At 39.1% G+C, this 17,042-nt stretch overlaps 1 protein-coding gene across 3 annotated transcripts in view; it reads left to right on the top strand.

Annotated features, from left to right (window-relative positions):
• Positions 1–17,042, top strand: part of LOC134345311 (mitofusin-1-like) — an 88,515-nt gene that overhangs the window by 20,705 nt on the left and 50,768 nt on the right. For 2 of the 3 annotated variants that reach the window (XM_063045769.1, XM_063045770.1), the window contains exons 2-5: positions 4,913–5,034; positions 10,487–10,622; positions 14,166–14,328; positions 16,580–16,704. In XM_063045769.1, coding sequence (XP_062901839.1) covers positions 4,920–5,034; positions 10,487–10,622; positions 14,166–14,328; positions 16,580–16,704 — 539 coding nt within the window. In that variant the 5' untranslated portion in view covers positions 4,913–4,919. Of the gene's footprint in view, positions 1–1,422; positions 1,442–4,912; positions 5,035–10,486; positions 10,623–14,165; positions 14,329–16,579; positions 16,705–17,042 lie in introns of those variants that run through there. The other variant, XM_063045771.1, reaches the window with a different exon arrangement.

Here is a 17,042-nt window from a genome sequence, read left to right as displayed (position 1 = left end):
TGTCTCCGAGCAAATTCTGGAGAGAAATGCGAGCACGAGCTGCCACGAGGAGAAGCTCAAAGATGGGACAAGGGGCCATGATTGACTGCATTTCTCACTGACAAAATGTTGAGGAGGATTGAAACATTAAGGCAAATGCGGAAGAGAGCAAGCGGTTCTCTGAAAGGCCCACTAGAAAGTGCTGGTTCGTGTCCCTGCCCTTAGAGAGGCTACTGGTTCATGTCGCTTCCGTCGGAAAGGCCACTGGGTCCCAGTACTCTCGGAGATGTTATTGAAATTCTGAGATTTATGGATTTGGACTGTAGTTCAAACTAACTAGTTCATATTAGCCTCTTCGAGTTCTATATTTTTTTTCATGTTCTCACCCATTCTTTCTTGTTGCCGATTGGAAGGCTAGGGGTATGGGTTTTGATGTGATCTGTTAGTTTTTGTGCGAGGGAGAGGTTGAGGGGTTTTGGGCTTTGTAAGTTTTTGTTTCTTTTTCTTTTCCTGCAGGTGAAGATTACAACTAGAGAGCAGGGGTGCGGGGAGCAAATTGATGTCTTTCTTTCATCTACGTCTATGGTTGTCTGTATTTTATGGAGAAGACAAATCTCAGTTGTTTTCTGCATACATACTTTGATAATAAAATGAACCTCTGAACTTTTATATAGCATTATCAGAGATGTGGTTCAACATTTTGCAACAGCATCATATAATATGTAAATATTTTCTTGTCTGCACAGAACCAATCATGTCAAGATGAGCTCATGATCAATTGCATCCAATATACAAGTCCTTTGTGATCAGCCTGGTAGGATAGTATGCTCTGTCCAGCCACAACTAAATCATGTACCAAAGAACACATTGGTTACCTTGATTTTTGTATTCTTCATGAGCATCCTGGTGATCTCACTACATTCTCTGATGAATATAAGAGTTCTCTGCATGATCTTAGATCTTGCAACTCACTGTCATGGGGCTAGCTCTTGACTATGCAGGCAGTCCCTGTGTAATGAACAGTTTCAATTTTTTACAAACGTGCATAACTTAATTTTGTCCATAAGATGGAAAATACACAAAAGTATCTTTGTGTTAACCGTAACTCCATGTATTGTCATGAACAGCGCCAAAAGCACGCAAGACTGATGAGAAAAATAATTATTAAAATAGGGAGGTGAAATTAATTCTGGCATTCAGAGGAATAAATGGATGTACGTATTGGACCTTGGGATGGCCCATACTCTCATATTGGTTGATTCCTGGTGGAAGTTGCTATGTTTTGCACCTTAGCCTCAGAGGAAGGCTGTTTCATTCGGCTGTATTCATGTATGGTTGAATGATAATTAAACTTGAATTTGACTTGATTTGATACTGCTGAGATTATCAGAGAATTACACTGTTGTCTCCTTCTCTGTCTCAGGGGTTCCAAACCTGGGGTCCACGGACTCCTCGGTTAATGGTAAGGATCCATGGTATTAAAAAAAGGCTGGGAACTTCTGCTCTATCTCCCTCTACTGTCGTGTTTTTTCTGATTGCAGACCCTCAATCTTTAATTTGATTAGCTACAGATAGCAAGAATGTGAGAAATTAACCCCTGCTAGCTTATTTATACTCTATTATTCTCAATGCATGCATTACTAAATGACAATAAGAGGACTGCGTGTCCTCATAATCTAATCTAATCTGATTATTCTCTCATCCAAAATTCTTGGCCTGTGGAAGAGTATAACTTCCCAAAAAGCAGTTTATTTTTACTTTTCGACATTTTTGGTTTAGAACGTGATTAGAAAAATGAATGATTATACTTTATACTTTATTGTCGCCAATCAATTGATACTAGAACATACAATCATCGTAGCGATATTTGACTAAGGTCTAAATGTGAAAATACTCGTGCAAACCTTCTCCGTGATTAAAGCCAAATTGCACCTGAATAATCTAATGCCAGGATACTGTGGAACCCAAAAATGCTGGAAATATTCACAAGGCCAGGCAGCAACTCTGAATAGTCATAGTCATAGTCATACTTAATTGATCCCAAGGGAAATTGATTTTCGTTACAGTTGCGCCAACCAAGAATAGAGTATAAATATATCAATATAAAACCATAAATAATTAAATAGTAATATGTAAATTATGCCAGGAAATGTCCAGGACCAGCCTATTGGCTCAGGGTGTCTGACCCTCCAAGGGAGGAGTTGTAAAGTTTGATGGCCACAGGCAGGAATGACTTCCTATGATGTTCAGTGTTGCATCTCGGTGGAATGAGTCTCTGGCTGAATGTCCTCCTGTGCCCAACCAGTACATTATGTAGTGGATGGGAGACATTGTCCAAGATGGCATGCAACTTGGACAGCATCCTCTTTTCAGACACCACCGTCAGAGAGTCCAGTTCCATCCCCACAACATCACTGGCCTTACGAATGAGTTTGTTGATTCTGTTGGTGTCTGCTACCCTCAGCCTGCTGCCTTGGACACAACAGCAAACATGATAGCACCGGCCACCACAGACTCGTAGAACATCCTCAGCATCATCTGACAGATGTTAAAGGACCTCAGTCTCCTCAGGAAATAGAGATGGCTCTGACCCTTCTTGTAGACAGCCTCAGTGTTCTTTGACCAGTCCAGTTTATTGTCAGTTCATATCCCGAGGTATTTGTAATCCTCCATCATGTCCGCACTGACCCCCTGGATGGAAACAGGGGTCACCGGTGCCTTAGCCCTCCTCAGGTCCACCACCAGCTCCTTAGTCTTTTTCACTTTAAGCTGCAGAGAATTCTGCTCACATCATGTGACAAAGTTTCCTACTGTAGCCCGGTACTCAGCTTCATCTCCCTTGATGATGCATCCGACTATGGCAGAGTCATCAGAAAACTTCTGAAGATGGCAAGATGAAGGGGGAGAAAGTATTATTATTCTAATGAATTGAAATGTTTATGCTTCCTCTCTCTAGGCATCTGAATGTTACAAATGTACGCTGTGTTAATTGTATCTAAATAATTTGAAGATTTTATTAACTGAAGCTAACTACCGTAGGTTCCAGTTAATTGGGACACATTGGGACCAGTACATTTTGGCCCATTTAGGTATCTGCCCCAATTAGCCGAAGTTTCATGGAAATAGTTATTTAAAAAAAAGACAAATTACAAACTGAGTAATAAATTATGTATTTAAATGAAGTACAGAACAAATTAGAACATTACCAATATTGCTTCAGTACTATACAACTATGCTGGATCTAATAGTTATTGATGGAATTTGTCCAGTGTACGCTGCTGTGTTCTTTTGATTGACTGTAAATGAACAAAATCAGTGCAGACACCTAGTGCATATAACTGCCTTCATATAATGCTTTCGATGATTGCATCCTCCAAATCTTCATTTTCATTGTAAAGTTCAAGATATCTTTAAATTATTCATAGTTCCTAACTTGCTGAAGTAGTGAAGTTGTTTCATTTTCACTCCCAGCCATTTCTGGCATCCTCAAGCTTGAATGCCTGAAACTGCAGTCAGCAAAACAGTTCTGAATTATCTTATTGCTTATTTCTCACCAACTATTAGTGATAAAAATCAGTGCTTTTTGAACACAAACACACACAACTGACACAATTTAAAACTTGTTCACTTAAGCACAGTGTAATGTCTAATGGACACACAAGTGCACATAACTGTTCAGCAACAGTCTCCTGTCCTAATTAAACAGTATTGTGTCCCAAATAAACAAAGGGAATCAAAGTAAATTCATTATCAAAGTATGTATACTATATACAACCTTATAGACAGCCACAAAACAAAGAAACCCAATAGAACCTAATAAAAAACAGACTGTCAGACACCCAATGTGCAGAAAACATTGATCCCAGCTATTTACGGTTAGTTTTTATACTTTTAAGAGTTGGACAAGATAGGCGGCTGCCCCAATTAACCAATGGCCCAGTTAACTGATATACTGTATATATTTTGTACAATAAATCCAATTATATCATCTTTTAAGTGCTGTGTCACTAGAACATAGAACATGACAATACTTACAGGTCCTTTGGCCCACCATGTGCTGATCTTTTAACATACTCCAAGATCAATCTAACCCTTCCCTCATACTTGGGCTCTATTTTTCTATCATCCACGTGCCTATCTAAAAGTTTCTTGAATACCCCTAATGTATTTGCCCCTACCACCATCCTTGGCAGGGCATCCTAGGCAGTTACCACGCTCTGTGTGATGAACTCACCTCGACATCCCCCCACTATACTTTCCTCCAATCATCGTAGAATTATGCCCCTTGATATTAGTCACTTCGGCTCTGGGAAAAAGTTTCTGGCTATCCACTCAATCTACGCCACTTAACATCTGTACACCTCTAACAAGTTACCTCTTATCCTCCTTCGCTCCAAAAAGATATGTCCTAGCTCATTCCATGTCCTCATAAAATATGCTTTCTAATCCAGGTGACGTCCTTAAATTCGTCCTTCCTATAATGAGGTGACCAGAACTGAGCATGATATTCCAAGTGTGGTCTAACCTGTTTTATAGAGCTACAACATTAACACACGGCTCTTGAACTCAATCTCTCAACCTGTGAAGGCCATCACACCATATACCTTTTTAACCACCTGATCAACTTGGACGACATCTTTGAGAGATCTGTGGACGTTAACCATTGTCTTCGATCATTGTTGATCATTCCTTTACCTCTAAGCCAAGGAATTATTTTCCTGAGCATTTGTCTACAATTTTTCTTTGTTATCTTCCTGAAGACTCTAGATGTAATTCTTTACCATTTTATTGTTTGTCGTGAGGGTGGTGTCAAATTCTGCTCTATATTACATCTCTGAACCACTTTGAGATATCTCATTTTGATAAATGTGCTCTATATAAACAAGTTGTTGGGTTAGAATATTTTTCTTTCACTTATGAGTTTTGTTTACAGTTAAACTATGGCAGACACTTGTTCATCTCCACTGAAGCACTTTGTACAAGCTAAAAAGAAGATTAATACCATCTTTGAACAATTGTTGGAATATGTTAATGAAGGGGCGAGGTTTATTGAAGGTAAGCAATAAATTTCATTTTCATAGCTTTAGTAGTTGTTAACACATGCAGAAGGTAACAGATGTTGAACCATATCTTCTACATTATAACCTTAAAGCTAATATTGCAAATAAATTGTATGTAGTTCAGCAGTAGACCACAAATATACATGTATTTGGCTTTTTTACTGTAGTTTGGAATTTTTCTGACATATAGTTAGAGTATTGATGGTAGTCTATAACCCTACATCGTAGAATGTGATTCTCTTGATCCCACCAAGAGCTTTGGAAAAAATCTTATTATGTTCAGCATCTAACTGAATAACACTCGATCAGCAGAAAGAATTATTGCTACATGTGGCAATAATAAAACAAATTTACCAATAGTAAACCAACTTGCCAATTGATATTGCTTGTCCCTACTATAAACCTTGTTCTCATAAAAGTCTCATCAATGATTTTTGTTTCTTTCATATTTAAATTTTAAAGTGTTCATCTAGCTGGTACTCTTTAAAATTCTAATTATTAAAAATATCTGCAGCCTATATCTCATTTGATGTGTGACATTTACCTAAAGCACCTGGACCATCAGTATCTCAGTTTTAAAATTCACAATCTAAAGCTTGCAAACTGCCCATTACTGAAAAATCTGCTTTAGGTCAAGTGCCCTTTTGGCAGGGGGGAATTCGCGACATTCTGTGTGCCTCAGATTATCAGGAGACATTGGATTGTGTGAAATTAGTCACTTGGCAAGAACCAATGTGAAAAAGTTAGGTTTAACCAGAGGGTTCATTGTGAGTGTATGGGCCTTGTTAGATTGGGGGGCTTGAGGCTTTGTGTCAGAGGGGCTTCAGTGACGCAGAGACTACAAGTAGATTTTATAGTTTTCTTTCGCTTTTTCTTACTTTGTTATTGCACTGTTAGGGCGGTAGAGGTGCTAGGCAATATAGCTGGAAGCTTCCCTTGTGTGATGTGGGAGGGCAGGGAGACTTCCAGTATTCCTGATGATTGCACCTGCAAGGTATGCATCCAGCTTCTTACAAAACCATGTTAGGGAATTGGAAATGGAGCTGGATGAACTTTGGATCATTTGAGAGGCTGAGGGGTTGGTTGATGGGTGATACAGGGAGGTAGTTACACCCAAGGTGCTGGTAACTGGGTGACCATGAGGAAGGGAAAAGGGGATAGGCAGCCAGTGTAGCGTACCCCTGTGGTCGTTCCCCTTAACAGGTATACCATTTTGGGTATGGTTGGGAGGGGATGACCTAGCTGACAAAAGCCACAGCAGTCAGGTTTCTGGCACTGACTGTGGTTCTGTGGTTCAGAAGAGAAGGGGGGAGAAGAGGCGAGCTGTAGTGACAGGGCATTCAATAGTTAGGGGAACAGACAAGAGGTTCTGTGGACGAGAACGAGATTCCCAGATGCCAGGGGCAGGGACTTCTCAAATTGAGTCTACAGAATTCTCGGTGGGTGGGTGAGCATTCAGGGTTCATGGTCCACGTTGGTACCAATGGCAGTTGTAGGAAGGGTAACTATGTGCTAAGGTGCAAAGTGAGTTTAGGGAGTTGGGTGCTAAGTTAAAGGACAGTGACTTCAGGGATGTAATTTCAGTTTTGCTATCCTTACCACATGCCAGTGAGGCCAGAAATAAGATAATACAGTTTAACACATGGCAATCATCAGGAATACTGGAAGTCTCCCTGCCCTCCCACATCACACATGGCTAAAGAGATGGTGCAGGAGGGCTTCAGATTTTTGGCTCATTGGGCTCTTTTCCAGTGAAGGTGCAACCCATACAGATGGGACAGTTTGCACCTGAACTGGAGGGGGCCTAATATCCTTACAGAAAGGTTTGCTAGTGGTAGAGTTTAAAATAAAGCTGCCGGAGGAGGGGTAGCAGAGCACCAGAAAGGATAGTGGAGTGGTTATAGGGAAAGATGTGTCTAGGCCTACATACAAAGTCAGGAACCAGAAGATTGAGCATGGTGAAAACTGATGTCCTGAATTGTGTATATTTCAACGCAACTAGTACTTCAGGAAAGGTAGATGAACCTAGAGCATGGATCAGCATGTTGAACATACTGTAAAAGGGCTGCATGGGTTAGAGTTTGTCAGATGTGTTCAGGAAAGTTTCCTTAATCTATACACAGACATCCCAACTAGAGAGAGTGATACTAGATCTCCTAACAGAGAATGAGACAGGGCAGGTAACAGAAGCTAGCATGGGGGGAGCACTGCATCTAGTGATCATATTGCCTTTGGTGTCATTAGTTACAGAGTTTTTCGAGGAAGTTACCAGGAAAGTTGATGAAGGTAAGGCTGTGGATATTGTCTACATGGATTTTAGCAAAGCATTTGACAACATCCCGCATGGTAGGTGTGTCAAAAAGATTCAGTCGCTTGGCATTCAGGATAAGCTAGTAAATTGGATTTGTGGTAAAAGCCAGAGAGTGGTAGTTGATGTTTGCCTCTCTGACCATGGGCCTGTGACTGGTGGTGTACTGCAAGGATCAATGCTTTAGATGCTTCTTAAGTGTAGCATTTCTTTAGATGCTGTTTAAATGTTGTGATAGAATGAATAAATAGTGCAAAAGAGTAATAGTGAGGTAGTGTCTGTGGGTTCATGGACTATTCAGAGATCTAATGGCAGAGGCACAGGAATAACTGTGGTGAATGACTGACAGGAAATGGTAAAGTAGTGGTGGTGGGGAGGTGTTACTCAGCCTTACTTCTTGGGGTTAGTAACTATTTTTGAGTCTAATGGTCCTGATGGGAGTGGGACAAACAACATGAACAGGGTGGGTGGGCACTTTCAGGATATTGCTGGCCTTTTTCCAGCAATTTTCTGTGTATGTGTTCTTGATAATGGGTAGTCTGGTGCCAGTGATGTGTTGGGCAGCTTTTACTACCCACTGGAGAGTCTTCCTGTCTGCCATTGTGTAGTTTCAGTGTCATGCAGTGAAGCAGCACGTTACATTAATCATGTACCCCCACTGTGCATCTGTAGAAGGTTGTGAGTATTGACATGCATAGTACAGTTCTGTTCAGCCTCCTCAGCAAGTGGAGGCATTGGTGAACGTTTTGCATTGTGCAGGGTATGTTCTGGGACCATGAGAGGTGGTGTGGTGCACTCCCAGGAGTTAGAAACTCCTCCCAGATTCCACTGCCATGCCGCCAATGTAAAGAAGGGTGTGTGTGTGTGTGTGTGTGTGTGTGTGTGTATGTGTGTGTGTGTGGTGTGAGCTCCTGAAGTTAGGTACCTTCTCATTTGTCTTTTTGACATTGAGGAAGAGGCTATTTGCCTGGCACCAGGCCTCGAGCTCTTCCACTTCCTCTCTGTAGGCCGTTTCATTGCTGGTGATGAGGCCCACCACTGTTGTGTTATTGGTGAACTTGACAATGTGATTACTCAGGTGTTTGGCTGTGCAGTCAAGTGTGAACAGAGTGTACAGCAGTGGACCTAGCACACAGCCTTGGAGGGCACCTGTGCTGAGGATGATGGGGAGGAGGAGTGCTTGTGCATCCTGGCTATCTGATGTCTGATGGTTAGCAAGTCCAACACCCAGTTGCACAGTGGTGTACTTAGACCGAGGAGTAGGAGTTTGCTCACCAAGGTCTGTGGGACAATAGTGTTGAATGCTGAACTGAAATCCAGAAACAGCGTTCTGACATAAATGTCCCTGTTTTCTTGTCATGGCCAGGCCACATCAAGCAGCAATACAAACATTCAGAATGCTCTTCTGCACAAATTGGAAGTTAGTAAAGTCAGAGTCATACAGCTCAAACATAGGGCCTTATAACCCACTGTGCCTCGGCTGACTGTTGTTTTCCCATCTATATAGGTTCTAGTTGCTTGGCTTTGGAGCCTCCTGTGATGGGTTGGTTCAGGTGCTCTTTAGATGTTACTTAAATGTTGCAAGAGATTATGCATCCAGTTCTTCAGAAAGTCCATTCTAGATTCCAATTCTTCTCTTGGTGGGGCAAAAAATCCTGATTATCCCCTTTGTACAGAATTGTACATAGTTTTTCAGATGTTAGATAACCAAAGTTTTATCATAGCCTTCCTGAACTTGTATTCTAATTATTGTATCCCTGACTAATGTTTGCAAGTGTTCCATTTGCCATCTTAATTACCTTATCTACTTGTGATCCTTCAGAAATATATTCTGTTTACATTGTTCTTAAGAATTTGTATCTACAACTCCTTGCTACTATCTAGTTTAAAAGCTACAAATTAAATCAAATTTAAGAAACTTGTTAAGTGGAAACTCCAGCTTTAACTCTTAACTTGTTAGGGAATTTCTTTTTTCAACTCACCACTTCTGTAACTCATTTCATATTGGAATTGGTTTCTTGTCTCGTGTACCAAGGTACAATGAAAAGCTTGTCATGCATGCTTATACAGATCAGATCATTAAGCAGAGCATATTGCTTAGAACAAGGTAAGCAATAATAATGCAAAATGAAGTGTAACAGCTACTGAGAAAGTACAGTGCAGATAAACAAAAAGGTGCAAGATCATAATGAGATAAGTCATGTGGTCAAGAATCCAACTTGGGGAACTATTTAATAGTTTTTTAATAGTGGAGTAAAAGCTGTCCTTGAGAATGGTGGTACTTTAAGATTTTTGTGTCTACATGATGAAAGAGGGAAGAAGAGAGATTGGGTGGGATCTTTGATCATGCTGGCTGCTTTACTGATTCATTCGAAAAGTGTAGACAAATTCTACAGAAGAGAAGCTGGTTTCTGTGATGTGCTGAGCTGTGTCCAAAACTGCAGTTTTTCTTCCAGTCACATGCAGAGCAGTTGCTTTATCAAAACATGATGCATTCACATTGGATGCTTTCTATGCTGCATCAGTAAAATCAGTAAGAGATTACAAACAATATACATAAGTAACAAGATCAGTGCAAGATTCAGCACACATGTGAAGGAAAGGAGAAAGAAAAACTTCTTTGAAGTGTTATCACTATATTCGAGGGTTCGATATGTGAATTCCAATGAGGCCGGGACAGCATTGATTTCATCAGCGAGATTTATTGAATTCTGTTGGGTATTCCGCAAAAGTGAGAGTTCGTCAAATGTCCATGGCAACAAGGAGAAAGTCAGGAGGTTTGGCTCCTAATGTTTAAGTTTCTGTGTGGCCACACCTTCCATTTTCTTTAACCTCTTCCCATGCTGATAGATTGTACTTCACCAGCTACCTTTCCTCCTACTTACTGTCTGATGTTTACGGCCCAAGATCTTGATTTCTTTCTCTAAGCCTCTATATTTCTGACCTAATTTTAAGATAACCCTTGCCATCTACCTCTGAGCATGTTTTAATCACATGTTTTAGTGTCTCCTCTGGATGTGTATTTTTTAAATCAGATGATTTATGATTTTTTGATACATTTTGTCATGGCAAAGGTGATTCTTAAATGTGAGATCTTATATTTTTACTAAATCTCTCCATGATCATTTGAATCTTTCAGAGTCTCATCAGAATGAAGGCTTAGAGAAGATAACAACACAGCAGCAGTTGTCAGAGATAGAAATGTTTGCTTCTAAAGTGGCTGGAATCAGTGAGGTGCTGGCACGTAGGCACATGAAAGTAGCCTTTTTTGGAAGGTGAGATGAAGCATTCTCTTATCTTGGCTAATTATTCGTGGATATATTGCTTAGAGTAAAAAGCCAGAATATATTTCTTAATTTATCAAATATGACCTCTGAGCAGGTCTTTTTAACTTGGTAAACAATTTAAAAAAAGTACTGCTCAACAAAAATGCATAGTATCCTTGCTCAGAGTAGATAAATTAAAATGGGATGATTGGGTGATGGCTGGTTGGGTTTTAACTATTTTTTTTTAACTTTGAGAGGAAGAAAAACTAGCAGAAATAATGAATTTCATTATTTTTAAGTTGAGGGAAAGAACTTGATTTGTACGTTTCAGCAATAATCCTGATTTTAACCAAGAATTGGAGGCATATTTTGAAATGCAGTGGATTCTGGTTAATTGGGCCCTCACTTATTTGGAGGAACTCTAAAAGAACAAAAACTAATCGAGAAAATTGCCAAGATTCCTTTGTTTATTTGGGACATTTTTGCCACTTATTTGGGCCAGAAGACTGTTTATATTTTTCATATTTTTCCTTACAACATGGAAGGAGGCTATTCAGCCATTAAGTCTTTGCTTGTCCTCACAGCAATCCCATCAATCAACATTCAAATTCAAGTTCATGTTTAATTGTCATTCAACCATACTCAGGAATACAGCCAAATGAAATAGCATTTCTTTGTGGCCAAGGTGCAAAACGCAGTACCAACAGTTGCATACAGCACATGTAATTATGATAGTTGAAAAACTTAGTTACAAAAAATAATAATATAGCCCAACTCCCTGATTGTCATGGCCTGTAGGTTGATGGTGCATGGATATTGTTCTGGAGCCACGTTTCTGCAAGAGCACGCCATAGCAGTTCCTCATCTTGCACAAGTGCAGCTGCAGACAAGTACAATCCCGCTTGTCTTCCCAGGAGCAGACCCCAACCCAGTTTGGAATCCAACAGCATGCAGCCAGCTCCAGTGTCTCCTTTGTCAGTGGCCCAAATAAGCAACCCCGAGGCATAAGGGCCTTGTCCACGCAACAACCAAGGCAACACAGCTTTCCTGCCATCAGTCTCATTAATGAACCAGTGAATCAGTGTTTTTCATTACCAATGTCCAACAGGGTCTTGCGATCACAAGAAAACATCCAAGCCAATCATTTCCACTGTTTGTTGGATCGTGCACTTTCTTTGATGCCTTCTTCCTTGGGTGTCTGTAGTAGGCTGCAACGCGTCCAGCTCTTTTGCTATCCAGCAACTTGTTAGTGAGGTAGACCTGCTATACTTGATGTTTTTAATATCCAGCAGTGCTAAAGTAAAAATAAGACAGAAAGGACAAACAGTTACACCTTTGTTTGGACCCAGAGAAGCTGCTGAATCCGAGCGTGCCACTATCTTACTGGAAACTTTATTCAATTCCCAGTTTCTTTACTTTCTTTCACATATTCAATAACTATCCACCCTGCCCCACAGTTTTCTTATCTTGTTTCTCCACCCGCACTCAGAATAATAACAACCAATTAACCTACCAACCAGTACACCTGTCACCCAGGGAAAATGCTTGCGAAGGGAAAGAATGCAAACACCACCTAGGATTGAACCTGAGTCACTGGAGCTGTGTGGCAACAGCTCTACCTGGTATGCCACCTCATCTCTAGAAGAACAATGGGTACGTATTTCCCATATCCAGGAACTACATGAGACTGGAGAGATAGTAATGGGGGACAAAGAAATAGTGTATGAACTTTGTTGGTATTTTACATCAGTCTTCACTGTAGAAGACACTAGCAGAATGCCAGAAATGTAAGAGTGTTAGGGAGCAGAATTGAGTGTATTTGCTATTTCTAAGGGGAAGCTGCTTGGGAAGCTGAAAAGTCTGAAGGTAGATAGGTCACATGGACAAAGACGTGGCAGATGTAATACAGGGTAGGGAAGTGTATGGTCATGCACACTTTTGATAGAAGGAATAAAGGTTTATGGGGAGTAAATTCAGAAATCAGAGGTGCGAAAGGACTTATTGAGATACAGTATATCTCTTTGATCTGTGCTGCCCACCAATCCCCCAATTTAATCCTAGCCTCATCACAGGACAACTTACAATGACCAATTAACTCACCAACAGGTACTACTTTGGGCTGTGGGAGCAAACCGGAGCACCTGGAGGAAACCCACGTGATCACAGGAAGAATGCACAAACAGTGGGAAATGAACCTGGGTCACCTGAACTGTACAGCATTGTGCTAACCACTATGCTACCATGCCACTTGGGAGACCTTGTGCAGGATTCCCTAAAGGTTAACTTGCAGGTTGAGTTGGTGGTAGGAAAAGCAAATGCGATGTTAGTATTCATTTCAGGAGTATTAGAATATAAAAGCAAGGATGTAATGCTAAGGCTGTATTAGGCATTGCTCAGAATGCATCTGGAGTATTGTGAGCAATTTTGGGCCCATTATCTAATAAACACTGCTGGCATTAGGGAGGATCCTGAGCAGGTTCACAAGAATGATCCTGGGAATGAAATGGTTAAAATACAAAGAATATTTGATGGCTCTCAGCCTGTACTTGCTGGAGACTGGAAGAATGAGAGGTGATATTGAAACCTTTTGTAAATTGAAAGGCCAGATGGAGTGGAGAGGATGCTTCCTATAGTGGAAGAGACTAGGAATCAATACAAGGGCCTCACTTTTGAACAGAGATGAGGAGGAATTTCTTTAGCAAGGGAGTGGTAAATTTGTGGAATTCATTGCCACAGATGGCTGAGGGTGCTCAGTTATTGGGTACATAAAGCAGAGGTTGATAGGTTCTCAGTAAAAGGGACAAAGAATATGGTGAGAATGCAGGCAAATGTGGTTGAGAGGGATAAAAAAAAAATCAGCCATAATTGGAGCAGACTTTATGGGCTGAACGGCCTAATTTTGCTCCTATATCTTTATGGTCTTGTATGGAAATGCATATTGAACTTGCCTCATGGCCACACGCATCAAATAAATGAAAGCAGCAAATATTTACTTTCCTCACTGAGTAGCCTGAAGGCCATACATGTGGAAAATGGGAAACACTAATTATTGCTTAGAAAATTTTGGTCCCTCGGTGTTACCATGCCGGGTATTATATCTATTCCAGAAGCTGTAGAAGGCTGCTGCTCTTTTTTCATAGATTAATACCACATGTTGTTCTTTGAAAACATAGTTAAATTTCTTGGTTATCCACTTTTTTACTGTGCCATGGACTGTTCTTCAAGTTATGGTATTGTTGCACTGCTGTAACTATATGTTATAATTATGTGGTTTTGTTAGTTTTTCAGTCTTGGTCTGTCCTGTGTTTTTGTGATATCACACCGGAGGAATATTGTATCATTTCATAATTCATGCATTACTAAATGACAATAAAAGAGGACTATGTGTCCTCATAATCTAATCTAATCTAATTTCTATCCTCAAGCTCATTTTGATACTGTTGCCAAAAAATAAATCAAGAGATTGTTTTTAATATTGCAAATTTTCTGTGTAAATAAAAATTCTGTTTGAATTGAAAGAGAAGTTTTTAAAGTTATTTTGTTTTTTCATAGAACAAGTAATGGAAAGAGTACTGTGATCAATGCAATGTTACGGGACAAGGTACTGCCGAGTGGTATTGGACATACAACTAACTGCTTCCTAAGTGTTGAAGGAACAGAAGGGGACAAAGCTTATTTGATGACTGAAGACTCTGAGGAAAAGAAGAATGTGAAAGTAAGTACTTGTTTATGCAGGAAATGGATGGATATTGAGATCAGTTGGGTTTTAATATATTTTTACATAAATTTTATGCTGGAGTGAATATGCTATCTATTATAATGCAGTTTTCTAATTTAACAACTTTGTCTTGGAGAAGATTTATCTTCTTCAGTCAGGATTTCCATAGAAGTTTCTGTTTCTAATATGTCACTAGAAAATTTTTTCTTCTCACTTCCTCATTCTTTTCATTCAAAAACCTCATCCAATCCCCAAAGAGATGTTTTCCTGACTTTTCTACCAGCTATTGCGTATAACATTTACTTTAGTTAATAGAGTTTCTTGGTTAACTCCCTTAAATGCTCCTAAACACCATGTTTCTAATACAACCAATAGTGATGATTAAATTTTACTACAGCCATGCAGTGAACACTTTGCAAAACAAAAAAAAAGGCATAGACCACTTAGTTTATTCCATAAGCTTATCTTTTCCTTCAATCTTTAATGCACATGGTTAACAAGAAATTTGTTCATTTCAGATTTAACATAATTGATCAAGTTTTAGTTGTCATTTGCAGAGGGAGTTACAGATTTCTAACAACCTTTCTCTTTGAAAGTCTGATCCTTATTTCCAGACTACTCTCCATATCCCTAGATTTTCCATCCATGAGATGTAATTTTTCTATATCTTTATAGTTCTTTAGTATCTTCAAAATGAACTTTATTTCTAAATTCCAGTGTTCACATTGTAATGGGTAATTTTTTTTAAACTCAATATAAAAAACATGCAAAACTTGTTTTAATTATTTCTAAACATTTAATGTAAAGCAATATAATTTTCTTAAATCCTCTTTCTATCTCCTCATGCATATGAATACTGATCTGTACTGATCCTAAGACAACAGTAAGGGAGTACCTGAGCATGCTCTGCCGTTTTGCATTGCTTGCAATTTTTTTTCTTGCCAGTGGTGACTATTGCAGCATTTCTTTTCCCTTATCCAATAGTAGTTAGATTGTGTGAAAACATTCTTAACTCTTGATTAATGCCCCACTCCCATTCCCCATGGATGCTAAATAATAAAGATTTTCTGAATTTAGGAAGTCGTTGTGAGGATATGGCGACTGTGGCAAAAGAAATTCATGCTCATTGCATGTTTAATTAGTTTGTGGTGAGAGAGCACAGAAAACAAGCTTAATGTGGTCTTTCAAAAATTAATACTGTGCTTGTTCTTCCACCTAGTGATCATTTTAGAACAGTATGCAGTTTTCTCAAGGAAAATGAAGCACGGTAATATTTAATTGGTGAAGCCAGAACTGATTGGTACAGTTGTGCTCTATTTATGTAAGAATTTGTGCCCCCTGACTTTAGGAGTGAAAGTAATGCTGTAATTTGAGGAGTGACAGAGACAAGAAAAAATCCTTACTTTGCTGGAAACATTAATGTTGAATATAATTGTTACTGGTCAATTATGTAATAAAGCAACAGTAGAGGCATCATAAGTGATGTGCCAGATGTAAAAGAATTGTGAATTGAAAGATAACTTTGTAAAGGTGTTGAGAGTTGGGTTGATGGAAACAAGAGAAGTGGAGCTTTACAAATGAAAGAGCAGTGATAAAGTGAGAAGGCAATGTAAAGTGGATGCTAATGAAGGATTTGTCAAAACTTAATAAAAGTTTGCAACATTTACTTCAATAGAAGGGTTGCAATGTAGTGACTGTGAATGTAGAGAAGAGTTTGTGTGAGCAGAAGCATTTAAGTGGGAATAAAAGTGAATTGAAGGAAAAAATGGGATAAAACTGGAAATTGATATTGTTGCCTTGATTGAGAGAGATCAGGTTGGAGAGAATTGCAATAGAACTAAAGGAAGCTCATTTGGGATATATACAGTACTGTGCAAACATCTTGGGGACAAATCTATAGCTGGGGTGCCAAAGACTTTTGCACAGTACTGTGTATTATGATAGCATACAAGTTTTACATGTATTTTGTAGATTTTCTTTCTCATTAAGACTCCTTTAAAAACTGTAGGTAGTGAATATATTAGCTAGTATTAATTATAAAGGAGAGTGTGTAGGTATCTGTGTCTTTGGAGAAATGCCTTATGTTTTTATATTTACTAAGTAACCTGGTATTAAAGTGTTTTTCTCGAGTCCTGTCTATTTGTCTTGGTGGTATTACATTTATTTTTGCCTTTTAAGTCACATTATTTATTGTGAATTTCATAGCACAATGTGCATTTACGTATACTGAATATATCTCTGTTTTTAGACTGTGAATCAGCTGGCACATGCTTTACATCAGAATGAATACTTAGATGCTGGATGTCTAGTTCGTGTTTTTTGGCCAAAATCGAAATGTGCTCTTCTACGAGACGACTTGGTGTTAATGGACAGGTCTGATCATTTCAAAATATTGTTTCTTCATTGTTCTACTACTCCAGTTGAATAAGAAGCAGGACACTTAGTTTCCTATCTGGTTTTTTTTTGTATGGTTTCTATAGTCAAGGATTAAGCATTAGTGGTCACTGCTGACTTTGAAGAAAGTGTTTTCTGACATGATTTTCGTCTGTCTTGACATAATTTGAGATCTTGGTGTTCATCTGCATTGTTGGCATCAAGAAAGCTAAGCAGCCAATCATGAAGCATTCCATCAAATAAGGAAGTAAAAGACAATAAATTTTAACTAGCTAAATACTTTACAGAATTAAATAAAGATTGTATTTACAGAATAT

Source organism: Mobula hypostoma, chromosome 4 (genome assembly GCF_963921235.1).
Source record: "Mobula hypostoma chromosome 4, sMobHyp1.1, whole genome shotgun sequence".
Taxonomy (NCBI): domain Eukaryota; kingdom Metazoa; phylum Chordata; class Chondrichthyes; order Myliobatiformes; family Myliobatidae; genus Mobula; species Mobula hypostoma.
The sequence above is the reverse complement of the archived record's forward strand: the minus strand, read 5'-3'. Positions and strand labels throughout refer to the sequence as shown.